The 20,971-nt window shown below is 34.2% G+C and overlaps 1 protein-coding gene across 3 annotated transcripts in view; it reads right to left on the bottom strand.

The window, feature by feature from the left end:
• The window catches only part of GPATCH2 (G-patch domain containing 2), a 153,816-nt gene that overhangs the window by 127,121 nt on the left and 5,724 nt on the right, over nt 1-20,971 (bottom strand). For 2 of the 3 annotated variants that reach the window (XM_040985680.1, XM_040985679.1), the window contains exons 2-5: nt 17,604-18,320; nt 13,064-13,125; nt 9,656-9,838; nt 9,107-9,186 (exon numbers count right to left, since the gene is read on the bottom strand). In XM_040985680.1, coding sequence (XP_040841614.1) covers nt 9,107-9,186; nt 9,656-9,838; nt 13,064-13,125; nt 17,604-18,320 — 1,042 coding nt within the window. Of the gene's footprint in view, nt 1-4,781; nt 8,981-9,106; nt 9,187-9,655; nt 9,839-13,063; nt 13,126-17,603; nt 18,321-20,971 lie in introns of those variants that run through there. The other variant, XM_040985681.1, reaches the window with a different exon arrangement.

Here is a 20,971-nt window from a genome sequence, read left to right on the forward strand (position 1 = left end):
GTATTGAAAGCTATATTGTGAAAATAATGCTTAGGTAGTGACAAATTCAAGGATCATCTGTCAGAAACAAGACCATCTAAAAATAACATGTGTGAATATGTATAAAAAAGGTAGACGGACCTTTTCCATATATGAAATGTCTGCTCCTCCATTCTTGCCCTTGAATATGCTAAACTTGAATATACTAAACTTTGAGTTAGCATAAGTATTTGGAAAAAAAAAAAAAACTTAACAAGACAGGACCATCCAAGAATATTCCAATGGAAAGGAGAAGTATTTAAGTCAGAAACATCATTACAGTAATTTGTTGAGAAAATAAGGTGGTAACTAAGATTATGCTAAATCAAGGATTGAGTTACATACATCGCTGCCTCCCAAAACCAATTTCAAACAGTTAGTGTGTATTTATATGAGGGAAGAACAATAGTTAAGAGCAAAATGTCTGCTATTAGTAAATATGAAAAAGGTGAATGTCAGATTTTTTTATTTAAACTAAATTATACCAGTCCAGTTGCTAAAAATTTTTTAAAGAGGGCTAATTAAGGATTCAGGAATAAACCTTTCTGAATTATCCTCAAAATGAGAATTCTATCGAATTTCAAAATAGACGAGTTTTACAAGTCGCTAAGAAATTTCAGTTTCAGGTTTTCAGGCAACATCCAAAGTAAAACATTTCAAAAAATGAAATCATTGCAGCTCCTTTGAAAAATAGATAAAAAGGTATAAATTCCAAAATTGTAATTGGTTAAAAAAAAAAAACAACTTAAGAGTTCAAAAGACCTTGTTCCAATCCTTCAAGTAATAAATTTTGTCAAAATTGCTGCCTTTTTGGAACCCATAAAATGGAAATTACAATAATATCTACCTAATACGGTAGATGCTGATTATTAAGACACAGTTTATGAAATATTGAATGCTATTCAAATATTGAATTTAATCAGCTTTTTACAATAGAAAAGAAATCAGGTAATCATATATTTTCTATAAAATTTGAGAAAGGAAAAGAACCTGATAAACTGACAACAATTACCAAATTATTTGTGACCTTGAACAAATCATTTAAGCCTTTTGTACCTGGTTTTCTGGTCTATAAAATGAAGTGAAAAATAATATTGACCTCAATAAGCTTTTTTTGAACATGAAACAAACAAAAATATAAACATAATCTAATAAACACTTTTAAAAGAACTCCATTTACTTGCAAATTGAATAGTTCAAAGAAATTTATAAGCAAGTCCACCAATCAGATCCTCTAAAAATAAGCCATTAACTTATAAAAGGATAACCTAAATGTTTGTATGTGAATACTAAAAAAACCCACAAAGCATGATCTCTCATATATTTACAAGCATGTTAAGAGAAAGACAAGTTACATCATAAAACATTTCAGTGGCCATGAAAGCAGAAGAGGAGGAAATGTAACTTCCATAGATAACTCTTACACACTAAATTACAACACACGTATTAATTATGATTATGTTGCTTTAAAGGGATTATATATATTGACATACCTAACCACATATATGTCTGTATATATATGACCTATTCTAAACACTGGCAATCATGACACTTTTTGTAAAAAACAAAAGAAAACAAAATGTAAAAGTGACATTATTTTACCATTTGCCAGCCTATATAAAACAGTGACTTAAAAGCTTTGGTCAATGTTGTCAGGGATGAGAAAAATCACCTAAAACCAAACTAATTTCTTGAATGAATACGTATGACTGCTGAACATTCTTGCTTCTTGCTCTGTGTTATTAGAACAGCAATGGTAAAGAAAGGTACTAACCCAAACAAGGCTGAAAATTTTTGCAGCCAATAGACTGTGTTTCTTCCTATCACTTTCATATCCTATAATAAGTTCTCTAACATATCTCCCTGCTTGATTTTTTCCATGGCCATCGCTGTTTTCTTACTTGCCGCAAATCCCTCAGGCAGTTTATATTTATTCACAGAAGTATAAGCTCTAGGAGAACATGTCTTATTTGCTTCTATGACACCCCGGAACTACAGCCAGCACAACCAGTATCACTAAGTCTACATTAAATCAATGGTGGCACCCCAAACTTAACTCAAATATTATGTCCTACAAAAAGAGAGGCTCAGCCTAGCCTGTGGGCGCTACCTACCAGAGGAACAGATATGAACATTTGACTCCTGACATAGCACCTTAACTTATAACCAGTTAAGATTTCCTGTGAACAAATGTTAGTGTGTTTTTCTAAAGTTCAATCTGATTACTTTACCTCCTTGAAAATTACATGAGTTTAGAAAGTCTACAGCGATCTAATGCCTGTCCAAAGTTTCAATTAAATCCACTCTGTTACATATATCTCCACACAGGTATTCATTACAGTTTAGCATTACCAGATTCATAGACTTCTGAACGGTCTATGCTATTTCAAACTGAACTTTTGGCAATACCTTTCTGTCTGTCAATTCCCATATCCAATAAATTAGTGAGCTTCAATTCATTCTTAATTACCCAGCTAAGGCATCATCACCTTGTAAGAGGTCTTTTCAGTATTGTCCCAGTTTACTTGAGAAAAGCAGGAAAGGAACATAGACAAAAGAGAACACCATCACAGTCAGACAAAAGTGGCAATACGATAAGGATGAGGGACATTATAAAACAGGCTGAAAGGACAATGGTGGCCATGGCACCAGGAATGAAGAACAAGCTGAGGCAGAGCAAACAGCAGACTAAGAGTGGTACATCAAGACAATACTAAAGAACAGGAAGGTACTAAGATACCCACACTTATAAAAAGGGGATTATCAAAACTGAGGAGTAGGTTCCAGAGAATATTTTTATTGAAGCAGTACAGTACATCTTGATTGTGCTTATCATTCAAGTTAGAAAAGAATGATTTATGCGTATGTCAAAACAACATAGACTTGAAATTTTGTAATCAACAAGACTTTTATGAAGGACACTTTTTTTTAGCAACATGGCAACAACAAGAGGACAGTTTCAAATACATTAATTTTAGCTAATTGATGGGAAAAAGAAAGAAGTATTACATATTATCTGCTTTATGGACATGGTAATAGGATTAAACTAATAAAAATATATAAATAGCACCAAAAAACGGTCTGGCACAAAAACCTCAATAAAAGTGTTTGCTATCTTTGGAAATGCTCAGGTTTCTAAAGCATAACAAACCTAAATGATAACATAAGTCTAGTCAATACTAAGTAATCCAAGAAGAACATAATTTTAATTATGTAAGAGAAAAAGTCAGAATATTTTAGTAACATTAAAATACCAAGATTGAGTACACACTTGAACAATTTTTACAAAGTTTTATTTCTTTAAATTTGATCTACCATCTGCTGTCTTACTTCCAACATGGCCGCAGCTGCTTAGTCTGGGCCAGGTTAAACTAGGACACTCCATCTCTATTTCCTATGCGGGTTGCAGGGCTAAGTACTTCAGCCTTGACCAACTGCCTCCCAGAATACATATTAATGGGGAGTGGGAACAGAAAGTACAGCAGAACTCAAATCTAGGCACTCTGACATGGAATGCGGGCATGCCAATCAACACCTCAACCACTGTGTAAAATGCATGTGTCTCCTACTAGGTTTGGATGATTAACTATCGAACACATAATAAGCAGTCCACAACAATTGAATAAATGAAAATATTCATTATATTTCTAAAATTTGAATGTGCATATCCATTCCACTTTTAATAACATGTAAGTCCAGACTATCAATGTTAATACTGCTTAATGAAACTGAAGGACAAATGGTAGGGTTGATAGTTTCGAATATCAATTATGGATATGAAACTATTATTAATTATGGATATGAAAGTTATAGGCAATGTGTGAATATCAAAGCTCAGAATCGTAAATCAAGCAAGAGATAGTATTATAATTTTTTTGTAATAAAAATATTATTCTGATCTATTAAACTGTACTTTTCTCTGGTACAAAATCTACTTCATCTCAAAAGAAGCTTTTAGAAAAATGTACTAGTTCTAAGGTGAAAGCAGAAAAGCAGAGTTTACAGAAACTAGATGCTAAAGTAACACATGTGGTAACTAGAATTTATATATGCCATTTATAATATAATAACATCCTAAGTATGAGATCTTTGTTTTCCAAGGTATTTAAAAGTCTTGTAGGAAACAAAACAAGCATCGGCTTATGAAACACTTCAGTTACAGAGGTTCACTTAAGAATTTTAGATAACTATTCAGCATATGATCAAATTATGGGCTGTTAAGATTTATCAAAAATCATTTTAGATTTTTCTTAAAATGTTTATCAGAATACTTTCTGTAGTTATTTAAAGTAACTCCATTTTAAGTGGTTCTTTTGTAGCAACAGGCTATAAAACAGAACACCCCTAACTGGGTACCCTAAGAAAAACCAAAATAAAACTTAATAGTGTAAATCTTAGAATTTGATTATAATGATCAAAATGCCGCTTCTAAAGGTCTTGTTTTCTATGACTGTATAAGCAAAATAAAATCCATCATATTCCTCTTCTCCTAACTCAATATTCTGAACAGCTAAATTTCTCTGTTCAGGGTATTATTCTGTGAATCTGAAAGTTAAGTTTATTTACATGGCATGCTAATAAAAATCAATAGTGAATATAATTGTTTTCAGATATCTGAATGTGACAAACCCAATGTATTAAGAATTTAACAGATGCATTTTCTTAGGCAAAAGAACCACAAATACCACTATCACACTAACCATTTTCATTTCAAACATATAAAAATAATAAACTGTGTAATTATAAACATTTAAAGAAAAGACTGAAGTTTTAACACGCAGTTCCTTATATAATACTTAAGCTGACTTTCAAATACTGAATTCCAAGCCAATTCATTTACTGCTGTTGCTTTTCAATAGAATTCATAATCTGAATGCTAACTCAGTGGATAAATGTAGCTCCTGCTGAAAGATCATGAGTTAAAAAAAAAAAAGAAAAAGGAAGTCTTACCTACAGAAAATATTGATTAATTAGAAATGCTTAGGAAGAGGGAATGCTAGCTAACCTGCAATGCTTTGCTAGAGTAAAATTACTTGCAGTCATTTGTTAAGTACCAGATCTCAAAGCCGATTCTGCCATTTTTATTGTAATGACAATTATTCTGCGTTGTACAGAATACAGAAACCCTGGAACGGTAAGGGATTTAAGTTAAATCTTCTGGAAAATGGCCCTGGTTGTAATTATCATCTGCTTCATTCTTGTAAGAGAGGAACAGGACAAGGTGGCTGGATGGACTCCAATAAAGATGGCAGCAATGATTCCTATCTCCATTAGCTACTCAGGTCTCCATATTCACCCACACATAAATGAACACAACTACTTCTAAATATCAGAGCAATATAAACCCCAATGTCTTAAAAAGATTCTAGGTCTTGCCATAAATGAGTAGCTTGATGATTGGGAAATCGAGGGAGAGGTTACCTGATGAGTTTAGTTTAGAGCAATTTTACAGAGTAAAATTAAGTTCTGAGATTTAGTGCAGTGGTTGTCAAAGTAAAATTCATTCCCAACTATTGTTCACAGAGTGAGGGATAAGAGCCAGCTTGAATATAAATGAGATATAAAAGAAACATAAAAGCCTGCAATACACTTTAAATATTAAATACAGAAGAAATCATATATAAAATATGAACAGAAAAGTTTAAAAGTATCAAATGCTGCGGTTTGACCATGATAAAAATGCTCTCTTCATAATCAGCTGTCTGACTTTATACCTAATAACTATCATTTGCATAATATATACTGTACACCAGAGACAGTTTCACTACATTCAGTCTTGTTTAGGTCTGGCAACACTTACACAAAGCTCTGCCCATATTTAACAAAAGGAGAAAGTGAGGTTCAAGAAGCAATTCCAAGTAATAAGAAAAACCTTTGTGGACTCACAAAGGTCTGACTTCAAAATCTGTAAATTTCCTACATTATCACTGTTATTTCTATTAAAAAAATGCAATTGATCTTAATTCCTATTTGTGGATACCATATTAGCATATTGGTCTACTGGCTAAAATTTATGTGTAATCGCCAAATCAACATTCATAGACAAATGAATGCAAAGCACTGAAAAATGTAATTTACAGATACATGCAAAGCACCAAAAAATGTTGGTGGCCTGACGCACAAACGCACTTCCAGCTGAGATCAACAAAGTGTTTTGCTTTCTAGTTTCAGCTACCATATTATAAACAATATTCCTTTTACAGTCTTTTTACTGAAAAGTTCTTTGCATTTTTTAACTTTTTGTTAAAGGGTCCCTCAAATATTACATAGCAAAATGCTGTCTAGTGTTTCCAAGAAACAAGAAGGTGGGGATATAGCTGGGAGAGAAATAACGTGCTTGACAAACTTGGTTTAGGCCTGAGTTAGAGAACTGTTGGGCAAGTGTTCAACGTCAATGAATCAAAAACATGCTAAATGTCTTTAGACACAAACATACACAGAACAAGGTTCTATACTTACTAGTTGATAGAAAATAATGTCCTCAGGGACTCAAAGGAAACTTATTTCGGTATTTGCAGAGGTTTCATAAAAAAAACCATACTGAGCTAAAATCTCCTGTAATCCAACTGGAAACTTCTCTTAAAATGTTTACATGGATAATTTAGTAAAAGATGTTTTCTTCTGTCATTTCTTTCAAAGACAGCACAGTGTTATACCTTGGCTGTCAACATTCATCTGCTTCAGAAACTCTTCACTGCATTCTGTTTAATGGGTTGCAGCTACATGTATTTGACCAGTTGTTAAAAGCAATCAGCTTTCTAATATGAAAATAGAAGGTAATTAAATGCCATTCATCAGCACAGGTCAGATAGGTATTCTTTAAAGATGACTGTTGTGTGAAATTAAACTTTTTTATACTTAGCAGCTATACATAATTGAATCATATAAGCAACAGTAACAGAAACAGCACAGCAGTATCATCGCAAATTCAAACTCTTACCTTTCTTGCCCAAGTCAGAGATTTTATTGGGAAAAAGAAACAAACAAACAAAAAAATGTACAAAGTCAAGCAAGGACAAGTCAGGGTTGAGAGGACGAAAACCTGAAGGAGTCTATTGTCCTCAGTAAAATGCTGAATACAAAAACGCAGACCAGCAAAGCAGTTTCCGGCCTGGTGCACTTGTTTCACGATAAACACACATATATAGTATATCTCCATCAAGTGAAACTTAATCACCTTTTTACAATTTAGAGAGGAGAGGCAGCTTCCAGTATGGTTAAGCCATGTATCATCAATACTACGAAGTTAGCCTATCAGTTGTAATAGCTTCTATAAAATACCACAGTGAGACTGCAATAAGCTTAGAAAATGGGCTACAAATCCCAGTTATGCTCAAGCAAGCAGTGAACCAAAAATAAAAATAGGTAAAACTAAACCAAGAACTTGAGAGCATTCATCAAGATTCATGAATGGTAAGGCAAAGTTCATAGTCCAAGGTTTTAAAACGACTTATTAAGATCTAAGAGACAACCAATATACAAAATAGAATAAAAGGCATTTATGTAATTCCAAAAAAAATCAATGAATTTCACTCTCAAAACGAAGAACAAAAAAAACTTACTTACAATTATGAAATATCACATTATTATACCTTTAATATCACTTTAAATATGCGAAGGTAAAGAGATTCAACATTGTATTTCATCATTTTTAATTTCTTCAGTTCAGAAAAGCAATCTTTAGATACGTCAAACATTTTCACTTAATATATATGTTAAAATCTTTCTGATTGTTATAACTTCAGGCAAAGGTAATGTCAACTTTCAGACTTCTTTTCCAACCACATTTAATTTAGCCATTAAATGCTAAGACAATTGATTGAACCATACAATATAAAAATACACATATTAAATCACATTATTGTTCTCAATTACTGGCACTTAATAAAAATATTAGTGATTTCAATATAATCATTTTTAAGAATTCAAGTGGCCTGAACTTTAAATATAGTTACTGAATTAGACCATCAACAGAAATGTTACATTTTCCCCCAACCCGATGAAAATGAGCTCATGCAAGTATTTCTGACACTCACAGTGACACATATGGTCTGCCATTTGACGGCTGTACAAGCAGCTCTATTTTTAAACATGAATATAATTCAAAGTCACAAGGAATTTGCAATAATACCAGTTTTCACATGATTTCACGAAGTTCTACAGTAAAATAATTTTGATATGTCTTATGTATCAGACAAAGTAGATAACTTAAAAGGTAAACAATTCTATTAGTGCAGACTAGTTATCACTGTAGCTAATTTAGAACTAGAATGATTTCTGCAGTACAATTGAAACTATACTTCAAAGTACAATGGGTTTGCAATACACAGCAGATTATCCACATAGAAAGGAAACCAAACAAAATACAAACTCTAGCAAAGATTCTTGCCCTTATCCTTTACTTAGCCCTTATTGTACCCTGAGTAAAATGCAAATATTTTAAATAATGCTGCTTATTTAAGAATATTCTAGAAAATGAACCATAAATGCAAATGCATCAACTATTTTGCTTTGAAATTTACAACATTTAGGTACGCAAAAAGTCATGCTTAACCAGTCACAAAATAAACATTAAAGAATAAGTAAATTAGGTTTGGTAGTTTTCAATTATCTAGCTTTTGTTAGCATTTTGGCAAAGCAAGTAATACATAAATGGATTCAACCATAAAAAGTTAAAAATAGATCAAATTTACAGTAGTTTCTATCCACCCTGGGCCGACCTAGATCCCTAGAAGCCTCCCAACTCAGGTTCACGTCTGACTAAACAGGAAGAATGCCAGTCCTCCAGCAAAAACAGCCCCATCTTTTCATCAAAGAGGCTCTCACTTCAATGATACTCCTCCAGGGAAGAGGACAGGAGCCAGGTTCCCTCGAGTGTCACTCCCCAGGTGTTCAAATGTAACTAATTAATAGCATTAGAAGATTTGGTTTATAGGGGAATCTCACTGGTCCAGTTTGCAGCCTACAAAAAAATGGATTATTTTTAAGTATAACATTAGAAAACGAATAAAGGATGAGGATGTGGCTTTTTATTCCATAGAAATGGAAACATTTCAAAACATGAGAATTCAACAGAAAGCATGCCTACCATTGAAGATGGAGTTCCTCCAGGTTTTTTAACATTCTTTGAAGGCATTCCATGAAGGCGGCTGAGTCTAGCCTGGAAACCTAGGAAATAAAAGCACTCAATTTAGAAGGTTCTAAGTTCACTGGAAAACAGATGTCATTCTATCAATAGAAAATTAGAAGTTGGAGCTAGGTGTAAGCAGCATGAACATTATGAGGAAAATGTAAAATCCACACATAAAAGAAATGAATCAAAGCTTGGTAAGGTTCTGATGCAGCCAGCACTTATCTACTATTTAAACCCTTGAGTCACATTCAGGGAGCTTTTTCTTTCTACTCAACTTTCCTATCATTTGAAACTTTCTACAAATGGGCTTAGCAGAAAAGGAAATCAGGAAGCCACTTTTCTTTCCTTGTCACTTAGAAGCATGATGAATATAGCTGAATTAGCACCAATACTTTTCTTTGTGTTTTACATCCATCTTGTGCTCAATTTGCCCTTTAGCCTCTCTGAATACACATTCCCAGGTTGATCCTAACCCTGTTGTATCTGTTAGGCAGGAATACTCACCTCTTCTGCCTGAATGCGACATAAGGGGGAATGAGCCAGTTAAAATACTTTCAAAGACAGGATCTGGTAAATTTTTGTCTAGTTCCGAAGGATCCTCCTTTTCCCACCAGGGCACAACTCCAGTGATGCCGCATGCTCCGCCGGATTCCTTCTCATAGAACCAATCGCTCTGCTCATCATCACCTGCACAAACACAAGAAGTCCCTGAGTTAAGACTCAGGCTTATCACCTAAAGATGCAATTAGGGCTGTAAGATAATCAAAATGTAACAGATGAGCTGGCAGGGTGGATCAATAGGCTAATCCTAAGCCTGCAGTGCCAGCATCCCATATGGGCACTGCTTCATGTCGTCCGCTCTGCTTCTGATCCAGCTCCCTGCTTGTGGCCTGGAAAAGCAGTGCAGGATGGCCCAAAGCCTTGGGCCCTTGTACACATGTGGGAAGCTGTGAAGAAGCTCCTAGCTTCAGATTGACTCAGCTCTAGCTGCTGCAGCTAGATTGAATCATTACATAAAAGACCTTTCTCTCTCTCTCTCTCTCTCTCTCTCTCTTTCTCTTTCCCCCCTCTCTGTAAATCTCCCTTTCAAATAAAAAATGAATGAATTTTAATTAAAAAAACATAGAAATAAAAATATTAGATGGCAGTGAAACCTAGGTTTCAAAGATTAACTTCTAATGTAAGTATATTGTCTTGCACTATGTTTTTAACATAAATATGTCCAATACTTCATGGAACACACTTATACTAAAATATTTCTCTATATTGCTAATTTAACTGGGGGTTCTATATTCTGTCAAACAAGTATATATATACAATATATATCACATATATCATATATATTTATAAAACCTATAAAGCTTTTAACTCAATACCATTGGTGCAATAATCAAATGTTCTTTACTACTACAAGCACTGCCATTAACAAAAACACAAAACATATTTTAGAATCATTTTAAAATGTGAAAAATAATTTTAAAAACTAAGTTAATACTTTGTTTAAAAAATACAGAAAAAAACCATTTAAGGTACAACCCATACCACATTAAAGAAAATGTGCCTTCATCTCCTACTGGGAATTAAAAGATATAAAGCCAGAGAACCCATTCTTTGCAGCTGATAATGGTATATAATTAGCTTAATTTCATGATTTGTATGGCATATAAAAGGGGAAACAGTCATGAACAGATGTGATTAAATGAAAATAACCTAATTAAGTTCATTAAGAAATAGCTTTGAAAATGTTGATTTTTTTTAAATGAGAAATGACAATACAGAGTTTATAAAGAAAATAAAACACACTAGTATAAGACAGCCTTTTTAAAACTCAGCACTACTTACTAATTTTGACTTTTTGAAACATCCACAAATGTAATCATGAGAAAATGAATGATTAATGTAACATGCAGTTTGGAAGAGGCCATGAGAAACAAATCTTAAAAAAATGTAAAATAAGGCAGATGGCTTTTCAAAATAAGAGACAAGTAGCATTTTGAATACAGTCTAAGATTCATTAAAATCTTCCTGCTCTGCTTTTTTTGTAACAAACTGATTTTATTTATTTGAGCAGCAGAGTTATAGAGAAGAGGAGAAACAAAACTTAGATCTTACAACTGAAGGTTCACAGATGGCCCTCAAAGCCAAGGCTAGGCCAGGCAAAAGCCTGGAGCCTGCTATTCCATCCAGGCCTCCAGTGTAGGTAACTGGCGGCCCAAGCACTTGGAACATTCTCTGCGTCCCCAGGAAGGAGCAAGGAGCCAGAGGAGAAGTGAGCAGCCAGGAATTGAACTAATCACTAGAAGCCACTACAAGAATCTGGGCTCTAACAGAGTCACCACAGTTACACACTGAAGGGCAAAGCCAAAACAACGTAGAGATTCCATTGAAAATGGTTTTATGAGAATCAGCTATATTTTAAAAGAAAAGGAAATAAAAAAAAGCATTTGGAAAACCAGAATCAGTAGTATTTCAACAGAGGAATCAATAAAATCTTATTTTTTTAAAAAAAGTAGAATTCACAGTAGTTAATGTCAGTACTTACACAGCTAAATTTAAAATATCTCAAGTCAGGTGTGAACACAAGAAAATACAAAAAATGAATTGAGACTGAATATCTTAGATCTCAATTCCTAGAGATACAGAAAAAGGAACTACTACTGATGTGATAAATGACTTCCTTCTTTTTTTTTTTAAGATATATATTCATTTGAAGGGAAAAGTTTCAGAGAGAGGGGGGGATGATAGATCTTCCTTCTGCTGGTTTACTCTCCCAAAGACTGCAATGGTCAGGGTTGAACTAGGCCAAAGCCAAGATTTTGGAACTCCAAAGGGGTCACTCAGATGGGTGGCAAGGACGATGACCCAGGCCATAATCCATTGGTTTCCTAGGTACACTAACAGGGAGCTGGAGCAGAAGTGGAGCAGCCAAGACTTGACCGAGCAGCCACATGACTTGTTTGCATCACAGTTTTCCCCACGGCACTGAAGCACAGGCCCCATAATACTCTTACAAGGAAATCAAACAGCTGTTCACAAGAGGGAAAAGTCTCAAGAAGAAGTATAGGAAGCTGCTGTGTTCTTCTTTATAGCATCATTAAGTAATTAATAATTTAAAACTATACACTCCTATATATATATGTAAAATACACGTATAGTATACTCTCTTGGGACTTATTCTCTTCCTGTAAGAAATTCTTAAGAAAGGAAGGTAACATTTTAAATAAGTATTTCTATGTATTAGCTTAATTACATGACCTATATAGAGAATGAAAGTAAAATAAGCATAAGCATACATATTTAAATGACAGTAATCCAATTAAGAACGAATCCTGTCTCTTTGTTAAAGTTTTTATATTTTCCAAACCTATGCATTTCCAATTTAAGTAAGGAAAGTTTCAGGAAACTTCAAAAAAAGAAAACATCTAAGATATAAGACATTGCTATTTAACAGTACACAATATGGAATTTACGAAAATCATCTAATTAAAAACTGAATACGATGAAGAAATGTCACAGCAAAAATAAAAATGATAAATGACTTGTAATTCCATCTTTATGAAAAGTTTGAAATGCATTTGGAATCAGGTGCAGAATGAGAACTTGTATCTTGGGTCTTGCATTGGAGAGAAAATTCAAAGGACTAAGATATGTACAGCTATATAAAGCTTTCTTAAGGAAGATAATCCATATACTAGTTTTGGAAATAATCAATTGCTTTAGTTATGGAAGATAGGGCATCTTAAACAGCAGGTACAAAAATTAAGGGTAATACTGAACTTCACTCTAGCAAACAGTGTGCATAAGCAAAAGAGACCACCAGATTAGCGTCATTAATTCATAAGACAACCAATTTTAAGCACAACTTAGAAGTGAGGATTATTTTCCATAGAGAGAAAAACAGCATTTCAGTACCTTGTCTTCCCTCATCGTTGGTAAATAAACCAGCATCAGTGCTGCTGAGACTGCTGGAGTCACTGGAAGAAGGAAAAGAAACAGATCAAAAGAACAATTGATCTCTCAATCGTAAAATTTTAAAGAGACATGGCAGTGCAGGGATGGAACTTAAGCCTGACAAAGATCTTAAAGAAAATAAGATGATTTTTTTTATTCAAATTGCAAATACCCTGGTTCCATTAACTACAGAACGTATTATTTTTTGGCACATAAAACCACAGGAATCTAATGGGACCCTGACAGTAAGCCAGATGTGACTGCGACGAGGTGCTGACACAATTGATGCATTTTATTATCTGCTTTCATCAAATGCTCACTGCTCCTTTCTTACACCACGCAATACGGCTTGGGCCTGAAACACCACTGCTCAATAAAATGGGAAAAGTCTCAATCAAAAGCAAGCTAGTCCTTGCTTCAGCACATGAAATACAAGGGCCTGGGGTGAAATTACTTTTCATAATCACATTTGCAAATATTCTGGAAACGACATTACTTAAGAATTCACAACTCTTTTATTTCAAAAGGAAGAAAAAACTTTACAGACAGGAAAATTCATTAATTCAAACTTGAGGGCAGCTGAATAAAATGTTAAATATTAAGGAAGGTATGTGCAAAGCAACACACCTTCTCATCACTTTTATTGAGAACAATAGGATTAAATTTAACACAAAACTGAAAAGCAAATACAGATATCAGGCTAACACAAACAACCTGACACCATTAGTCCTAACCTAAGTTATATTTACATGATGGGATACTTCAGTTAACATACCAAGAATACAGTTATATAAAATGGTTTGGCCTCTAAACAAAATTAAGTGATGTTCTTTAAAATCCTTATGCACAAAGTTAATGCAATTCTCAATTTTAACCAATTAGGAAATATCCCCAAGTGGTTTATTTCAGATTAAAATGTTTGTCATTAACATACTTACATAAAAAACGTATTGAAATATATAAATTTAGATGTGAAATTATAGGTTAGACCTAGCTCCACATATATTGTATGAGTATAAAGTATTTTAGTCTTTGGGTTTTTTAAAGAGATACAAAGGGAGGACATTTGTTGCAGCAGTTGGGAATCACGCATCCTGTATAACGTGCCAGGGCCCCATTCGAGTCCTCACTTCTCTGCGGTAGATCTGAAAACACTATTTTTTTCTGTACCACCATCTTCTAAACTGAATTCGGATTTATCCCTGTCTATACCTTTACATAAAGGCAGATATATTTCTTCAAAATATAATTGGTAAGCTAACAGTCATGTAATATCCTGGAATGCAGAAATGGCACGAAATTTAAAGAAAGGAAATTCTAATAAGCTATAGACCTCACTTAAGAAAAATGTTTCCCTCTTGGTTCAGTACTTGTGATGTACCATAGAAATGCATAAAGCTTTTTGTCACAGGGAAGCTGAGTTTAGGATATATAAACATAATAAGCATGCTTTGTAAACTATGCAACTTTTCTACAAATGAAAACTAGTCAAAAGAAGACTCTTGATGACACACACACACACTATAAGAAATGTGCAATGTTCTATTTAAATGCTTAAAATTTTTTCCTTATTTAATCGAGTCCAAAACCTTCTACATAAAGGTTTCCATTTAACTTCTTCCCATCTCTGGCATGTGGCTATGCTTTCTCCAACAGCCATACCTATCCTCTCTCTCTCCTTATCACCTGTCCAATCTTAGATATGAGGAGTTTGCCAAAAGGTCATGAAAGATATAATTATGAAAAAGACTACATGTGGATTTCAAAACTTTTTATTCACCAAAATAAACTTCTTTTAAATTCATTTCCACAAACTTTCTGAAATACCCTTGTATAAGGATATCAGAATTCACCCTGGTCCTTGTCCTTCTTTCAGGCATTTTTTTACTGACTTGTATGTATACCCACACATATTTCCTATTTGCATTTGACCTCGCTGATATTTAGCCAGTTGTTTTGTGTTCATCATCTTCCTGTTAACATGTTTACTTAAATCAGAGTAAGAACTTCAGAAGCAAAGCTTCTCACTCAGCAGCTGATGGTCACTAGGGCTTACCTCCATGGATAAACGCTTTTCACCTTTTCCAGCCACACTTGCATAGCAGTTTTCAGATGAGAATATGTTCCACTAATGCCTGCTGTATTAATGTTCGTACACTAATATCAAAACCTTGCCTCAATTTGTTCATGTCCTATATATTTTGATTAAAACTTGGGTATCATTTGGGGATCCTCAGTCTCATGCATCCCCCCCAAAATAAAATCAGGTAATCTCCCATCAATTCCACATTCTAAACATACCCCGATATGTCACTTTACTGACACAGCCATAATTTCCATTCCACTTAATATGGACTGGAGATCAATGAAAGATAAACAAAATATTGCTGTCAACATCATGTTCTCTTGATAAAATGCAAGTCTACATAGTTTGTTTCACTGCTAGAACTCAAGGGATTTCAATCCGCTTATGTGATGAAATCCAAATTACTGAACACAAGTATCTATAAGCCTCCAAGAAATGGTTACTGCTCTAGTCTTAACACTCATGTATTCAAATGATAATCAAATACAGCCACAAAACACATTTGTTTCATAACCCATGTACTTACACGGGCTGTTTCCTATATCTAGAAATATCATTTCTCTCCCTCCTATTCACTCATCAATCTCTAGGTCTTAGTTCTTGCTTTAAATCACAACTGCTTTAGAAAGTCTTCAAAAACACCTTGCACTCCTCAGACTTTATTTTCATCATCTGCTTATCTGACTATTCTAGACTACAAGGTTGGTAAGTACAGACTTAGTCCAGGAACTACCAGTGAACCACACAATCTTAATCTCTCTTTAAGTCTCTTTCTCTCTCTCTCAAACACACACACACACACACACACACACACACACAGAGTTGTGAAGTTGTTCTTATTTACAAATCTATTTCAATGAAATGAAGAACACATTTTTAACATATAAAGACTTTGGAAGCATTTGGAAAAAAAACTGTTAAGGAAAAACCTTAAATATTTACCATTCTTCCCACACAAGAAATTTACACCTACTCCTTTAGTGACAACAGAATATTTATTTAGATGCATTTAAAAACCAGAGAAAAATATTTTTAGAATTTATTTAACATTGAAAACATCCTCTTTGAAAATCTACACCTGAGCTGTAAACTGCTAGGTAACCGATCATCATTGTAGATACTAAAATATTTTTTACAATGAAAAGAAATGAATCATGGGAGTTTCATCTCAGTTCTCTTCAAAACTAGATATCCTCAGAAGCAGATTAATGATTATATTTTTTAAAAAAAGAAAACAAAAAACAGGGATTGCATAATCAATCCAGCAAGAAGGAAATCTAACTGAATATCTGCACAGTCACATACTCTCCCTCCCAAAACTGAACAAGGTAATTATTTTTATGTCTGTTTATATGGTTGTTAGTCAAGATGCTCTGACTCTAACATACAATTCTTAGCACATGTAAAAATGAGAACCTGCAGGGGAAAAAAGCAGAAAAGCATAAACTTTTCAGAGCCTTCTTGAAACTTATTTTTATTTAAGATGAACTTCACTTCAGGAAAATTACAGACAGAAAACCATGGGTATTTAAAGGATTATCCAATATAGTCTTTTACCAGGCTCTAATCACGTTACAGTAAGTTGCAACAACAAAAATCCAAAACCCAAATCTGCATGATTGAAATGAATGTTAACTCTACAAAACAAAAATTTAAATAAAGTTTCTCAGATCATATTTAAGTATTTTTTTTTTGGCTCATAGCTTGGTATTTACACACACACAGACACAAAACACACACACACACACCAATTGTAACAACTCACTTTGCACAAGTAAGCACCAGTTCTAAGTAAAAGAATGAACACTTACCTTTGATGCAATCAAGAGTTCTTCAAATCACCTTTGTCTTTATACCTGCCTCCTAGAATAGGTTAGACTGATAATAGATTGCTGTCTATTCCATTTCACTAATGACAAAATCAGGTGTTTCTGGACCATAAACTTGTCCATTCAGTTCATAACTAATCAGAATTCCTAGCAAGTTCAAGATTTTTATAAACATCAATCCACTTATATTGACTTGATAGAAGCTTTTGACTCTCAGGCACCAGAGTATTTATCAATTGAGGCACTCTAAAACGTACCAAAAAACTAGGCTTTATAATTACACAAATAAATAGTTACGCTTTTATTTCTAAGAGCTACAAATGTTGCTACTGAAAATCCATTTCCTTTTTTCTTCGTGGCTGAAAATTAAGTCATTATAACACAATCAAAATACTCTGTAAATCAAATAAGCAATTTTGTTTTGTGCTCAGCATCATAAATTGTAAGTATAGCTACTATGCAGTAATATTGCTACCATTATTTCAAGTTATAATTATTTCAAAATAGATTTAATTAAAATATAAAATACATTCAACCACAAACACCAGAAGCAAGCATCTTTATATTTAGAGAGTATGAAAGTCACCTTTCACTCATGAGCTCATCTGAGACTTTTTGCTCTTCATACTCCATTTTGTCCTTATTGGTCTGGCTGCTTTCCTCACTCTCTAAAACCACTCCTTCGTCTTGGATTTTTGGTCCTTGTCTAATAATTTTCAACTTCCTTTTCTTGACTTTGCTCTTGGTGAATTCTTGGTACTGGTAAGCTCTGTCGTTGTCCATGTCCTGATCCCGGCAACCTTCGGGGGGCTGGGTCATTGTCCGCTTGTTGGAGACGTCCTGCGGGAGATCTACCGCCATGCGTTTCACCTTTCTCCTCCTGCGCAGGCTTCTGTTCCCCAGGTTGTCCACAGCAAAATCAGACTCATGCCATAGAGGTCTTTTGCCCCGAACGTTATTATTTAGATTTGATGATGGCCTGCGCTTTGCCACTAACATTTGGTCATCGGAGTCACTATGATCCTTTTTATTATTATTGTGAGTCTCTCTATAGTCCTTGCTTGGTTCTTCCAAACTAGAGTCAGAGCCCTCGCTTAAACAGTGACCGGTCTCCCATGAGTGATGAACATTGTAAGATCTCCGCTTTCTTCCTCTCCTTTTCCTTGCCTGGCGTTTCAGAGGGCAGGATATACTTCGAGAATGATCTCCCGTTTCAGCAAATCCACCTCGTGCTTGCTCTGAGCTCTCCTCCAATGCTGAGACAAGATCATGAACCAGTTCTTCCATGGTTCTGCTGAAATGCCTACATTTTTCAGGAAGAAAAAAAAAAAAGTCACTGAGCCACACTGACTTAGTTCTTCATGGCAGACAACTCTGCCTACATTTCATTAAAGCTAAGTCACTATAAAATGTTTAGAAGCTTCCTAATTCTCCTATCTAATCTGGTATGATTTCAGATAGTTGCACTGATTTTTAAGCTTCTTGTTAAAGTTCTTGATTTAGACTAGGAATTACTTTAGAATTAACAACAATGGAGGATCCTGGCATTTTTTATACTTCTACTCTATAATTACATAACAGTTTTTCTGCTTGAAACGCTGCCAACCTCCCCCCTTCTCCCCCTTCTCTACAGCCAATTTTCCTAGAGCAAACAAGGAACTTTCTCAATCTCATGCCTCACATTAATCTGTAGGTGAAAAATGCAGCATGAAATGCTCTGTTCACCATATCTTCTCCCCGTCACCGCCAGGGAAGACGGACAAAGGTACTTTTCAAGATTCATCATGTAAGTGAATAGCAAGTTAAACCAAACACTAGGCATATATTTCAGCCACATTATTCTCACAACCCAGTGAAACAAACTTTTTACATTTGAACCGGGGCCTCTTTGATCTCATTTAATCTAAATGGGCTCATCATTAATCCATTCTGAAATGGTCTTAGTTCTTTTATTTTTTCTGAGGGCTACAAAGTACACTGTCGTGATAAAATTATCAGTGGTCAGCAGGGATAAGCATTGGAATTCTCTGGGAACTTTTATATTTTGATTTTTACGTATATATCTATATATGTGTTAATACATAAATATTTTCAAACCTAAAACTAGTTGATGTGATATACAGTCCAGGTGTAACATATTTTTTTAAATATTATAGGTAATTTACATATGTGCTTTCCTTATGAAGACCAGAAGTAATCATTGCTTAATTTGAACCCAAGAGCAACCTAGGGATCAACACATTTCCAACAATTCTTTAGAGCCACATTTTAATTTCTAGAGTCTATAGCAAAAACAGATCTACTTTCCAGAGGACCAATGAAAAATTGTTTTAGCCTTTGAGACCATTAGGTCTCTCACAACTACCCAACATATTGTAATGCTTAACAGAACCACCAGCAAGCCATGAATGAAAGAACAAGTCAATATTCTAATAAAGCTTTTAAAATATATTATCAGGTGATTAACTTAAGTGACAGAAAAGCCAGTGATGACACCTTATAGCCTCAATCCAGCTCCGTGGTTTCTATCTCTGGCTCTACCTCCTGATTCCAGCTCCCTGTCCATGTGGGCCCTGGGAGAGATGGCTCAGATGACAGGGTTTCTACCACCTTTATGGCAAACTAAGATTGAGCCTTCAGTTCCTTGGCCCAGGGCTGTTACGAGCATCTGGGAAATGACCAACATTTAGGAAAGAGTCCAGATGGAAATCGTCTGTCTCTCAAGTAAGTAAAACTACATTATAAATACATACATACATTTAAAAGATTAAAAAGTAAAGGTAAAAAGAATGAAAAAATCAGCACACACACAAAAACGATCCATTAATCAGTCTGCTAGCCATTGTTTGCCAATGCTTGATCCACTTAAGCTCTCTAATTACACAGTGTGTCCAGTGTTGAATTCCAAACTTTTGCAAGTTCATTATAATAACTTTCATTTTTCTCTCTTCATTATAATAAGTCCAAAAAGACATAATGTAATTCAATCGGGTGTACCACCTATGATGCACGTATGCAATTTCTAATACTTAATCATTTCATATTGTCTAGGCCCTCTTCTAAATGTTTTATATGTTAATTCACTGCATTCTCATGCAACCTAAGATATGAAATGCAGAGAGGAAATCTATAGTCACGTGAATCACAGCAACACATCTAAGTGGTGAAAGGATTCAATGGCAAAATGGTTCCAGAGCCCCACTACTTACCCAGCTACAACCAAGAACAGCAATACAATTCTGGGAATCGATCTGTATTTACACTTATGTCCCATTTAACATATGGTACTACTTTAAAAATTGAGATAAAGTTTAAAAACTTACTCATAATTATGTATTGTTTTAAATAGAGGTCAGAGATCTAAATGAGGTCAGAGATCTGAATCAACAAAAGGAACAGTGATATAACCCATCAAGCTGAACTGAGCTCTAAGAACCAAACTAGTAGTCATTAGAAAAAATGTTAAGTAATATGGCATTGCCTTTCAGTTAATGTCATTTTGTATTTTCTTGATCTATTTTTCTCATTCAGAATATTTATTTGAATATTATATATATACGTACATATATATATAATAATCTCTGGAAAGGCAGAGTTCTTATGCCCATTATAAAGTTGTATTTATAACTAGTTACAGAACTAGGCACTGAATCAAAGATAGGCTGAAATTTGACTACACTGCTATGCCAATAAAATTGTTTTATACACTAAGTTTATGTTAATAATCACCTTTCTGGGGAAAATGTAATCTGAAAGAAATATTATCTCTCAATAAAATATGAAAATAACTCATTTGAACCCAGGTATAAGAGGCTGCAACTTAGTAACAGTCTTTTCTTGAAATGGCGATTATATCATTTGATTCTAGATGATATCATCTGATGGAAGTTGAAGTCTCTATATTAATGGCTAAATTACTAACTTGAAGTACGAAAACCTAACATTAAACCAATG

This window comes from Ochotona curzoniae, unplaced genomic scaffold, assembly GCF_017591425.1.
Source record: "Ochotona curzoniae isolate NIBS_2020 unplaced genomic scaffold, NIBS_Ocur_1.0 contig_430, whole genome shotgun sequence".
NCBI classification, from domain to species: Eukaryota; Metazoa; Chordata; class Mammalia; order Lagomorpha; family Ochotonidae; genus Ochotona; species Ochotona curzoniae.